We start from the raw sequence: 12,632 nt of genomic DNA, 5'->3' as shown, positions 1-12,632 counted from the left end.
ATGGTGAAAGTATGTTCACAGCGTTTATTACACGTTGAGCTAAGCTATTAATAAATACATCTAATGGACCAGCGAATGGACAGAGAAGAGAAGCACCGAGTTTCTCTTGGGGGCAGGTGGTCTGGACCAGGCGTCTCCACGTCTAGTTGGCGTGGCGCAAAATTACATGGACGTGTCCGGGACCCTGCGATGAAAGTGGAAAAGCATAGCAAAGTTCATTTTTCCACTCAGGACAACACATGTATGGGTATAAAAAATTGCTGGGGCATAGCTTTGGTTAAGCCTAGGTAATTGCGAAAGCAAGGGGTGTAACTTGTATCATCTTCGATATCCATAGCCTCCATCAGGTTAAACGGTAACATAACACAAGAATCTTGACTCGCGTCCAAAGTCTTCCATAGCTATACCGAAGAACCGGCGAGCAGGCGCTACTTTTCTCTACACCCGACAGCACCTGGTTGTCTCTGGATGACGTCATACCACACGCTGCAACACACATCCATTACCGCAGCAAGGCCTGCAAGCTCTTGCAAATTGTATGACGCCAATCGCCTGCCGCCGTTCACAGGTGGTCGACCGGCCGCGAAGTTCTAGATGCGGCGCGCTGAAGAGCCAACTTGGTGCCAAATCTCTCCCTCTAGTATGACGTCAGTAGTCACATGAGCGACCGCCAACTGTCGTTCGGCCGCGAAGTCTTGCTGCGGTGCGCTGAAGAACTGTCACGCTTTTCAATTGGTCGAAATGATAGTGACGTCACAGTGTGCGAATTTCAAACGGGGCTAATTCTACTATGGCTAGTAACCATGCAACCAATTAAAGGCATGGTACAGTGATGCCCCAGGTAAGTGAGACTGAGTTTAATTAGTCGCCTAATTAACCAATTAGACTAATTAACCTTTCTAGCCATACGAAATAAATAAACAAAACCGAGTAGGAAATTTGATTTGGGGGAATCGAACCAGGCTCTCCGGAGTGCGAGCCGAGCACGCTAACTACTCCGCCATGTCAGCTCGATGGTTTGGAATGAACAAAGGCGCGTCTAGTGAATACGGTGTCTTCGTTCACTCCCATATCTTCCTCCCTTCCCTTACGGTGAGGTTCAGGTATGCACCAAGATATGGGAGACAGATACATTTCCTTTACTTAAAAACCAATTTACCGACGAGCAAGGCGTAGAACCGAACGGGCGATGGCTTTGTGTGGACTCTCTGGCAGCGTTGCAAGACGCTGTCGCTTTGCACTCTTAGAGGCGAATCTTAACACCTTAACCACACATCAGTGACACAAGAAGCAACACCGCGCTTAAGGCTTCCGCCTCAGCGGACTTTAGGTAAACGAAGTGCCCCCCTGAATTTTTTTTTACCTGAAGCATCACTATACCATCCCTTCAATTGGTTGCATGGTTACTAGCCAAAGTACAATTGGGCCCGCTTGAAATTCGGGTGCTGTGAGGTCATGAGCATTTCGACCAATTGAAAAGCGTAATATTTCTGTCGACAGCTCCTGCTTACAGCGATGAAGCATTAAAGGCTTCCGGCTTAAAAAGTTGATGACCTTTCACCGCGGCTAGAAAGACTTAAAATGCGAATGATGAGGCACCAGTACGAAGTGGTATACGTATATACCTGGGGAAGAACTGATCGCGGCTGACACGCTTTCCAGAGCGCCTTTGCAGGAGACTGGCGACATAGAGCTAGGAAGCGATATCGAGGCTTTTAAGGCGAAAGCCTTTAATGCCTCATACAGTCGTGAGCAGACGCGTCGGCAGCCGTGTCGACAGATGCGTCGGCAGACGTGTCGGCAGATTTGTCGACGTTTCAGCGTCACTACATTAAAAAGAAACTGCGCCGAGGGTGGGAATTTGAACGGAGACGCTACCACTCCGCCAGGAAGGCTCAAGGTTCGAGCATGAATAAAGGTGCATCTAGTGAATGCGTGGGTTTCATAAATAAAATAAAAAGAATAAAGAAATATAATCAAGAAAATAAAAATAAAAACAAACAAAAATAATAATTAAAATAACATCAAGATATGAAAATAACCATAAAAATAAAATAGGAAAACGAACAAAAATAAATAAAAGAAAACAATATATGAAAAATAAAAAAGTAAATAAAAACAAACTGCGCCAGGAAGCGCTTTCGCCTTCCAGCACTATAGAGAGCCAAAGTGTCCCCTAATTTTTTTTTTTTTTCGCTGCGTGTGGACAATCCTTCACATCAAGCAGCTCTGCCTTGAGTGACTGAAAGAATCCCAAAAAAAGCTGCGAACCCTTCTTTTTCCAGTTTCGCATTGCCACATAGAGAGATGGGACACCAAAGCGCAGTCCATACTTGTCCGCGAAAGCACAAGCCGCCCCGTTCACGTTCCTCACTCTTGTATATTTTGCGCCTGTGAAGCATCTGCACGTTACTATTCGCATGTGCGGTATTAGAAGGAATGGGTTGAATTCAACGTACTTGTCATTGTCTCAATCGGTGGTTGTTAAGAGTTGGGTTGGCTCAGTCTAGACCGGGCGTCGGTGCACGTCGGGATGTTGGGCAGGCCCACGTATGCTGAAAGGAAGGAAGCGAAGGCAAGATCATTAGATGTCAGGTCTGTCATCCATATTTTCAGATCTTCGGCGCGATTACCAGAGATACGTCTGCTTTTTGCTCTGTAAGGACCTACACCCACGTCCCTCAAGCAAACATGTGCAGGTGATGGCCACCTGATCCAGAGCTTCGACGTAATGTAGTTGTTTTGTTAATGAACTTGAAAGGAGCGGCAAGACTGCAGTTTTGGTTACTGTGACATAGAGGAACTTGAATTGGCGCGATGCATGCGAGAACACAGAACGGCTTGCTGTCACGACGTTGCTGAATGTGCTTGGATTCTGTATCACACGACAGTAATGACTGTCGTGTGATACAGAATCCAAACAATACTGCACGTATGTGTACTGTTCGGGTAGGTGCCCATGCTCTGCCGAAGATGCCAGCTACACTTCGTGCCAAAGGGCTCTCCCCTTTGAAAGACTGAGTTTCGTAATAATACCAGAAAATCAAACATTGGAATCATTTCGAAGCCTATTCACAGGTATATGCCGGTTGTTGCACCGAAAGCAGTCAGTGATTAAAAAAAGGTTTCAGAAGTGTAAGTATGGGCTTTTGCGGCATAGCAATGCCAGTGGTGATGCACATTTTAAAAGCAGTGAATGGTGTCTAGTAATCAGCAAAGATATAGAAATCTTCTGTCAGTAAAGAGCCTGGTATCTCTTTTCTATAAGCAGATGGCCGGGAGGAATAGCGACGTCATTTACTGCAATTAAATAACACTGCTGTTAAGCGCTGAGGGTCAGCTAATTCTTGTCCTCAAACACGCCAATGAGAAGCTGTGGGGCTGAGGAGTGCAATTGCCACGTTGGCTCAGTGGTAAACGCACTTGGCTACTGAGCCGGACTGCCTGGGTTTGAACACGACCTCGGCGGTCGCAATTCTTTGGTGGAGAAACTGAAAAGAAGCCCGTATCGCATGCTATGTTAGAGCACATTGAAGATCCACAGGTGGTCGAAATTATTGCGCAGCCCTCCACTACGTGATCTCTTTCCCCCATGTTTTCCATACCCCACACCTTTGTCTCTTCCTTTATGTGGTTTCCACCGAGGTTCGAGACGGTTACTGAGCGATTTGCATTGGTTTATGGTTTATGGTGGTTCAACGTCACAAAATGGCTCAGGCTATGAGGAATGCCGTGGTTAAGGGCTCCGGAAATTTCAACCACCTTGGGTTCTTTAACGTGCGCTGACATCACACAGTACACGGGCGTCTAGAATTATGCCTTCATCGGAATTGGATCGACGCGGCAGGGATCGAACCCGCGTCTTTCGGGTCCGCAGCCGAGCGCCATAGCCACCGCGGCGGCGGCCTGCTTCGCTCAAAAGATTGGCTTTGCTCATAAACCAATGCAGTTTTTTTTTTTTCAGGAAGTCAAATAGCACGCGTAACTACCTACATGGCACCCGTAGCGCTTGCTAAGTAGTTACAGCGCTCGGCTACTGAGCCGTAGAACGCGGGTCTCGCGGTTGCTCAGTGGTTATGGTGCTCGGCTGCTGACCCGAAAGACGCGGGTTCGATCCCGGCCGCGGCGGTTGAATTTCTTTGGAGGAGAAATTCAAGAGGCCCGTGTACTGTGCGATGTCAGTGCACGTTAAAGAACCCCAGGTGGTCGAAATTTCCGGAGCCCTCCACTACGGCGTCTCTCATAGCCTAAGTCGCTTTGGGACGTTAAACCCCATAAAACCAACTAAGCTAAATATAGCTGGTGCGCTCGCGTTTCGGTGGAGCCGAAAGGCTAAAAATGACATGACATACGCACGGGCTAAGTTCAATGCCCTAGCAAGCAGTTGAGCATACTGCCGAAATGAAAATTGGCTTTGAGGAAAATTGAGGAAAGCAAGCTGCGCTCTATTTGTCTCGCACCTCGGTGGGCACCTGAAAAACGCCGTATGCAAAGGGATAAAGGAGGCAGTGAGAAAGGAAAGTAGGTGCCGTTGTGGAGGGCTCCGGAAGAATTTCGACCACCTCTTGATCTTTAACGTGCACCAACATAATGCAGCACCAAGCACCTTTTTGCGTTTCGCCTCTATCGAAACGGCGCCGGCGCGGTCGGGTTTGAACCCGGGATCTCCGCATCAGTAGCCGAACGCGCTAACTAATCAGCCACTGGGCCGGGATGCTACCGACTGCATAGCTATTTTTCAGGCCTCGGCAAGCATCTTTTGTTCCATTGAAAACACCTTACTATTCACTTCCACTGAACCGCTGCCACCAATACGACCACCGTCTTGTTCACACCAGACCAATCATCTTTTTTGCTTGCTTTCTTAAGAGAAGACACGCCAAAGCATTGCCCATTTTGCTGGGGTAGTGTTTCGGTTCGGTTTGGTTTATGGGGTTTAACGTTCCAAAGCGACTAAGGCTATGAGAGACGCCGTAGTGGAGGGCTTCGGAAATTTCGACCGCCTGGGGTTCTTTTAAGTGCACTGACATCGCACTGTACACGGGCCTCTAGAATTCGTGCGAGGCCGATGAGACCCTTGTTGCGACTGAAGGAGAGATGAAAATTTGATGAGGCTTTTCTAGTTATACAGAGAGAGAGCGCTGTATATCATTGCTTCCCAAACCTATCTTATCGTTGCTCCTCGGTTTTAGCGGCTCGTTTACTCGCGTCCTCTGCAGGTACATCATCTCGGCGAGCTATATCGACCGGATGATCGGACGCGGCTTCAAGGCGACGCCGAAGAGTTGAGACAACCCATCCGATGGACGCCTTATGTATATCTAAACTTGGAGGGACGGCCGACGTAGCAACTGTTCCACCCTTTTCTGGTCAGATGGTATCACAGTGGTGGTGCCGGCCAGTGAGCGGGGGTGCCTTTGCTTGGCGACTCATGTGTTTTGCCTGCGTTCTGGGGCCTCAAGGTGAAACGCGCACCAAGGCTCACCTTGGGGGGACATGTAGGAATAGAGCTCTTGCTCTAAAAGAAAATTGCACGGGCTTTACCCACTGCGGTGGATAGCACGCTGAGCTACTGAGCCGGAGTTCTCGGGTTCGAACCCCGCGACGAAGGCAGCACTTAGTTGGCAGCGGAACGCAAAATGCGCCGGTGTGCTGCGCGATGTGAGTGCACGTTAATGACGATGCCCATGTGGTCGAAATTATTATAAAGCCCTCCCTTTCTAACTTTCTCCTCTCATTCCCTCCATTATCTCTTCCCTTGCGGCGCGGTTTAGTAGGAGTCCACCGAGATGTGACACAGAAACTGCGGCATTTTCTTTTTCGATTCGCGTCTTAGACGCAATGAATATTGTTTATAGTGCGTTTGTAATGTGCCTTACTGTTGGAGCTTGCTAAGTAACTCGTACGTACACCTAAATAATTTGTCGTCGGCAATGCGCCCAGTGATTTCGCACAACGTGCGGACGTACTTTGTTTGAAAGAACGCGAAAAAAGCACGTACCAGTAGTATCCCCAAATAACGACACCAGCATGTATAATGTTTCTTACCTGCTCACGTTCCCCCGGCTCTGGGAACTCCTGTTGGAGGGAAGAATCCTCCGCTCTATTTGCGGTGCTGTGCTGCGGTTCCTCCTGAGGCCCGCGCTGCAGAGCCCTCCGCGTCTGGCGCCGCTGAATCGCGTCGCAGGGATTCAGGCGCTGGAAGCGGGGACGCTGCGTCTGTCGTCCGACTGGAGTGCCGCCACTGATGGCTCCGATGTGCAGAGAACTCGAAGTGCTTTCCTTGGGTGTGCTCGGCACACACTCATCCATGATGGCGCTTCCGAAGTTGACCGGGGAGCCAGTTCAGCCAACGCAATCGCGATCCAGTGTCCTGTTCTCGCACCTAAGTGGACACTCGGAGGTGCTAACTACGAAGGCTCAGCGGCTGCTGCAAGCTTGACCGAGCCTTCGCTCGTCCGTGGCGTTCGTATCAGTGCCAGGAGCGTTGCTGTTGCTGGCGCGCAGCGCGAGGCGTTGATGATGATGATGATGATGTCCTCGGGCTGAATGGCACATACCCACGGCGGGGGATTGGCCAGGGTGCATAGCGGATACAAACGCACTCATGTGCAGGGAATGGAGTAGAATTAAATCTAAAAAATTTGGAACGCAGAGCTAGAATTTGTACAATACAAAAAATACGGAGGAAGAAAAGTTGTGAATTCACATTCTAGCAGAGGAATCTACCAGAAGAAATTATATAATCGTGAATAGAATCGAACACTGGTTTCAGAGCATATCCCTTGGCGCTTGCCCCGAAGGATAAGAGAATCGGAATAGATAGAGGAAGCCCAAGCCGAGCGAGGGGGATCTCCAAGCAAATTCTACGGAGAGCAGCGAGCCGCCGGCAGGAGAGGAAAAAATGTTCTATAGACTCAATTTCGCCACAAGACTCACAAAGGTTGGATAACGAAAGCCCCTCTCGGCATAAATAAAGATTTAGCCGCGGTATCCTGCAGCGCAAAAGGGTCATGGACACCTCACATTGCCTCGAACTGCACATCCGCACACTCCAAGGAAATGCCATGTGTTGAAAATCCGCTGCAGCGAGGAGAGGCTCATGGCTCAAGGTGTGGAAACGCTGGAATCGCTGAAAGCGTACTATAGTCAAGTAAACAGTATTTGGGACGAAAGGGACAATAGGACCATCAAGGGCAGACTTTGCTAAAAAATCAGCCCTCTCATTAGAAACAATGCCACAGTGCCCAGGGACCCAGTGAAAGCGAACTTCTGAAACATGTGGAGGAATAAAAAATTGAAGGGAACGGCTCATAGGAGTATCACTCGAGGTTTCGAGCGCTGCCAAAACAGAAAGGTTGTCTGAGAGTATAATAACCCGAGTGATACTGCAGGGAATCCTTATTAAGGCCAACTCAATGGCCAGAAACTCAGCAACAAAAATAGGGGTATAGTCAGGGGCCCGAAATGAGTAGCTCCAATCAAGAGCCCTGAGTAAATACCAATAGCGGCCTTTTCATTTTGCTGGGAGGCATCTGTATAGACGGCAATATGGTTAGGAAAATTGTCTAGGTACTCCTCTATGAGCCCATTTAACATATTGGCGGGCAGGTTCTTAGCATTCCTTGGGAGGGTGTTGTCAAAGAAGACGGCCGTGTCAGCCCGCCTGTGGTTGACTAGTACCAAAGATCTCATTGATACAGAAATATATGACAGCAGGGAGTTAGAGAACACCACCTGAGGGAGCTTATACCGAGGCCAGGAAGTACCAAAGAAGAGAGTTGGGTTCGTTGTAAATATAGGGTTAGCCAATCCAGGAACAGGCTCCAAAGACCTTAAAAATGTCCGCACAGTGATAAGCCAAAACCGGGAATTGAGGTCAGGTATTCGCGCCTCCAAGTACAACACCGCATTAGCTACTGATTTAGGGAGACCTAAGCAAAGGCGCAGAGCGCGTCGCTCCATAACAAACAGGGGTTCACGCTTGTACTTTGGGCACCCAGAAAACAGAACGGAGCCAAATTCAAGGATTGGCCGTACATAGGACTTATAAAGAAGTAGTAGAGTGTCTCGTCGCATACCGAATTTTTTGTTGCTGATCCTCACCAACCGGCCGAGGGCACGCTCACCCTTAAGCGCAATGCTTCTAATGTGTGGCCGCCAGTCTAAATGCGGGTCATATATTATACCCAAGTATTTTGTTGAATCAACTTGCGGGATGAGGATAGAGTGATACGAGAGAGAGATGTAAAGAGGGGTTGCTTGTGGGAAAACAAGGACGGCACACTTGTTCACATTTAAAGTTAACTTTATGCTGTCTAGCCAAACTTCCAGAGCATTTAAATACTCTTGCAGTAATTGGTACAGGATATGAATGTCATTGGCAGAAGCGAAAAAAGCAATATCATCCGCATACACATAAACTTTGACGGCTGGGTGAATAGGGATATCACGCATTAGTATGTTAAACAATAACGGTGAAAGAACGGAGCCTTGTGGGACACCTCTAGACTGGGCGTATGTTGTAGAAGTTAACGTACCCTTAGAACAAAAGAACGCTATATTCTTTAAGAACTCTCCTATCCACGCAAATTGGTACAAAGGAGGTTGTACATTAGCCAGTTTATGAAGTAAAATGCTGTGTTCAACGCTGTCGTAAGCCTTTGCAATATCTAAAGTAACCAGAGCTGATACCTCATTTTGCCTCATAGCAACCTTAATACGGCTCTCCAAGTCTATGTGCGCGGTCCAAATCGAACACCCCCGGCGGAAGCCAATCTGAGCCTCGCTAAAACCTTGAAGACTCAGAATATGACTAGTGAGGCGGCTGAAGACTACCCACTCTACAAGCTTAACCAAATTTGATGTGAGAGCAATCGGCCGAATATTGTCGAGATCAAAACCCTTCCCCTGCTCTTTCAGCAGTAAAATAATTTTCGCTGTTTTCCAATTTTGTGGAATACAGGCTTTTTCCAAAGACCAGTTCACAATCTGCAAGAGGTACGGGGCAAAATCTTGCATTAGGATTTTAAGCATGCCAACTGTTACTCCGTCAATCCCAGGGGCAGCATATTGCAGGCAATTAACTACGGACGCTAAATCAGAGGCAGATACCTTAGTGAAGTCTCCACCCAAATGAAACGGGGTTGATGGAAAGGTAGTGCGAGCTCGAAAACGCACAGCAAGGCCTTGAGCTATGGACTCTAGTATATCTTTTTCGTCCCGAGGTGGCAATACCGTGGACTGAGAGATGTGAGAAGAGGGCAGCACATGAGTACGTTCCATGAATCTATAAAGAGACTTCCGGTTGATAGGATTAGACAGATAGGTGTTCAGGCTGGCATTGTAATCATCCTTAGCCTTAGATATTGTTCTTTTAAAAGAGGCTGCAAAGAATTTGTAATTTATCCAGTTCTTTGGGCACTGGTTGTGCGTTAGACTCTTCCATGCAGCTTTCCTTCGACGATAGGCTTTTTCGCAGTCGTCATTCCACCAACTGGAAGGAGTCTTATTTACAACGCCTGACCGGACTGTAAAGACTGCTCGCCGAGAGGCGTCTAACACAGAATTTAATACCTGAGGGCCCCCGTCAGATTTATCGGAGGGGGCAACAGACGAGAGGGTCTCACCTAGGAGGTTCTTGAACAGTGTAGTATTTATAAATTTTTGTGGCGAACCAGTCGCCCTGACTGGACTGCACGCAATAGTGAAAGTGACTGGAGAGTGGTCACTGGACGTACCGCAGTCAACTGTACACCACGAAGATACCGCTGTACCATTAACTGCTAGCGTTAAATCAATAGCTGATCGACAATTAGCCCTCATGTAAGTTATGGCGCGACTATTGTAACAGCACACGCCGTTTGCTGACATCCAAGACCAAAGTAATTTCCCGCTAAAGTCTGATCTGAAACCCCAAATTATATGATGGGAATTGAAGTCCCCAGCTAGAACTACTCGTCTGCTGATGCGCAGTAACGCATCGAGCTCATCCGTCCTACGGACTCCTGCGGGGAAGTAGATATTTGCCACCGTAACAGGGGCGCACTGCGGAATAATGATTTCAACGGCAAGTATCTCACAATCAGGACTCATAATTTTGTGAGACACTTTAGCACGATGATACAGCTTCGTTGAAATCAATGTTAGTAAGCCCCCACCCCTGCCGTTTGGGCGATCATTTCTAAAAACGGAGAAATTTTTAATTGCAAATGGGCGATTAGGATTGAGCCATGACTCCTGTATTAAAATAATGTCTGGACTATGTTTTAGTATAAGCTGCTGTAAATCGGGGAAAGATGATGATATAGAGCGACAATTCCACTGTAGAACAGATATTCCCGCCATGATTATTGCTTTAAAAACGTAGCCGCAACAGCCTCTTTCAACACATCTGTTTTCTTAGAAATTCCAGGCGAACTTTTCTTAGTCTTACCATGATGATGGTCAGATTTCGATGGAGAAGAGGAAGCACGACGCTTCTGAGATGGAGTAGTCATTTCAACATCTGACTCACAAGCGTTAGAGAGGGGGACTTGGTCAGAGTCATGTACACCCACGGACGTGGAGGCAGAAGGGGTGGTGGGCTGAATAGCAGCAGTGGCAGAGGAGGAAGGACAGGTAGAGGAGTTGAGGTTACTTAAAAGCCGATGAAGCAGCCTGCGCGGAAGTGACCTGGGACAAGGCATCACTGAACGTACTGATCATGCGGTCAAGTACGCCAGCAACAGCCTTCTCCACCGCAGCAACAACGGACTTAGTTAAGGCTGCTTCCACATCAGCAGTGGTCGTGCGGGCAATACTTGCGTATGAGCACTGCCGTCTGTCAAGGCGGGCGTATACATCAGCGCGCGAGCACCTGTCACGCTGAATAATGTCCAAAACGTTCTGCTCATCGGCACGCTTGGGGCAGGTGGGGTCGTCAGCTGTGTGATCAGAGTGGCAAAGACAGCAGCTAAGCGACTCAGAAGTGCAAGTGTCGTGTGCATGATCACCGCCACAAACGCGACAGCGCGTTGCGGACTTGCAAGATTTGGCACTGTGACCGAACCGCCAGCAATTCTTACACTGTAAAGGACGGGGCTGCAGTGGGTCTACACGGTACACAATAGGCCAAACTTTGATCTCGGACGGACAAGAGTACCCTGCGAATGTTGCAATAACCGACTCCGTTGGTGTTCGAGAGCCTCCAGCCTCTCTGCTGCAGCGGTAAACTGAAAGGATGCCAACACCGGCGTCATGAAAGTCTGCAAGAATTTCCCCTGGTGTAGCGGAAGGATCCACACCGCGGATAATTCCTTTTACGCAGGCTAGCTGCTCTGGAATGAATACCTTCACCGGTAGTGAGGCGAAAGAGGTGCACTGCAGCAAATCAGCAACGCAATCCAAGTGAGCCGATTTGCATAGAATTCCTCTCTTGCCAAATGGTCGCACCTCCGAAATCTCAAGATAGTGGCTGGTGGCTGCCTTCAGCTGCTCCTGGATCAATCGAGAGTTTTTTATTTTAATCACACCATCTCCTACAGGGACCAGCGCCACAGGGATTAGCTTGACACCGTTTTGACTAAAAGATGGTAACGGCAGATTTTCAGCCGGTAAACTGGCGAACCAGGTTACCGGACCTGAGCCCGGGGAAGACATAGCCATGGCGGAAAACCTACAAATCCTGCGAACCTACATCCAAAGGGGGAAAGACCTGGCCAAATCCCCCACTCGCGGAACGGCCTCACCAAAATTTGAAGACGGCCAGAAGACGCAGAGGCAGTCCGTGGTAGAAGCAGCTCCAACGAGGAGGAGAGGGAACAGCAGGACTCTGTGCAGTCGTGAGCTTCGATGGCGACCGCAGAACCGCGTTCTTCCTGGGCGCTGTCGCTGTCGCTGTCAAACTGGGAGCCGGGGTTGGCTGGGGCAGGCGTTCGGAATGCAGTACGTGTCTCGTGCGCCTTCTTCTTCTTCTTCTTCACCATAAGAAAATGGCACATACCCACGCGGGGGGATTGGCCAAGGTGCGGTGGTGAACGCCAAGGAGGTATGAGTGCAGGAAAAAAGCTAAGTAAAATAGTAGAATGTTTGAAATCAGAAAATATGTATGAATTGTTAGAAATGTTAATAATAAGCAAATTAGATACATCAGGAAACAAACTAAAATACGCTTTTGGACATTCAGTGGAATTTTATATGGATTTAACAGGGTAAGCGCCCAGTTGCAATGATGTAATCATGAAGGTAGCCGCAAATAGTGCTTAACGAAAATCCCGTGGCGCTCGCACCAAACGAGAGCAGAACTGGTAAAGACAAAGGGAGTCCTAACCTCGAAAGAGGGTCTTCCAAATACTGTTTTCTCTGAAAAGCGAACCGCCGGCAAGAGAGGAGATAATGGTCAATTGATTCAACTTCTCCGCATGTGTTACAAAGGTTACTCGTAGCGAACCCGCATCTGCATAAGTACAAGTTGAGGTGGGGGATTCTGCATCGCAGAAGCGTCATGGACACCTCACACCGCCTTGTCTTACATGATCGAACATTCCATGGGAACTTTAAATGTTGAAAGTCCACGGTATTCAGCAACGGATCACCCAAGCTGGCTGAGATATGTTGGAACCGCTGGAAACGGGAGGTCTCCAACATAATAA

At 48.4% G+C, this 12,632-nt stretch overlaps 1 protein-coding gene across 1 annotated transcript; it reads right to left on the bottom strand.

Annotated features, from left to right (window-relative positions):
- LOC149363773 (uncharacterized) lies at positions 1-7,132 on the bottom strand. Its single transcript, XM_089573718.1, has 3 exons — positions 6,049-7,132; positions 2,460-2,555; positions 1-184 (listed from the first exon to the last, which is right to left on the bottom strand). The coding sequence occupies exons 1-2, from the start codon at positions 6,310-6,312 to the stop codon at positions 2,502-2,504; spliced, it is 318 nt and encodes a 105-aa protein (XP_089429844.1). The 5' UTR covers positions 6,313-7,132; the 3' UTR covers positions 1-184; positions 2,460-2,501.
- Between the last annotated feature and the right edge of the window lie 5,500 nt (positions 7,133-12,632).

This window comes from Amblyomma mixtum, chromosome 2 (genome assembly GCF_055824585.1).
Source record: "Amblyomma mixtum isolate Tamu chromosome 2, ASM5582458v1, whole genome shotgun sequence".
NCBI classification, from domain to species: domain Eukaryota; kingdom Metazoa; phylum Arthropoda; class Arachnida; order Ixodida; family Ixodidae; genus Amblyomma; species Amblyomma mixtum.
Note: the sequence above shows the minus strand (reverse complement) of the source record. Positions and strands in the feature narration are given on the sequence as shown.

Excerpts from the sequence above, each read along its gene's own strand:
- LOC149363773 (XM_089573718.1), bottom strand. The coding sequence starts at position 6,312 with ATGGATGAGTGTGTGCCGAGCACACCCAAGGAAAGCACTTCGAGTTCT. Across the intron at positions 2,556-6,048 it reads AGCCGGGGGAACGTGAGCAG|CATACGTGGGCCTGCCCAAC; the intron begins GTAAGAAACATT and ends CCTTCCTTTCAG.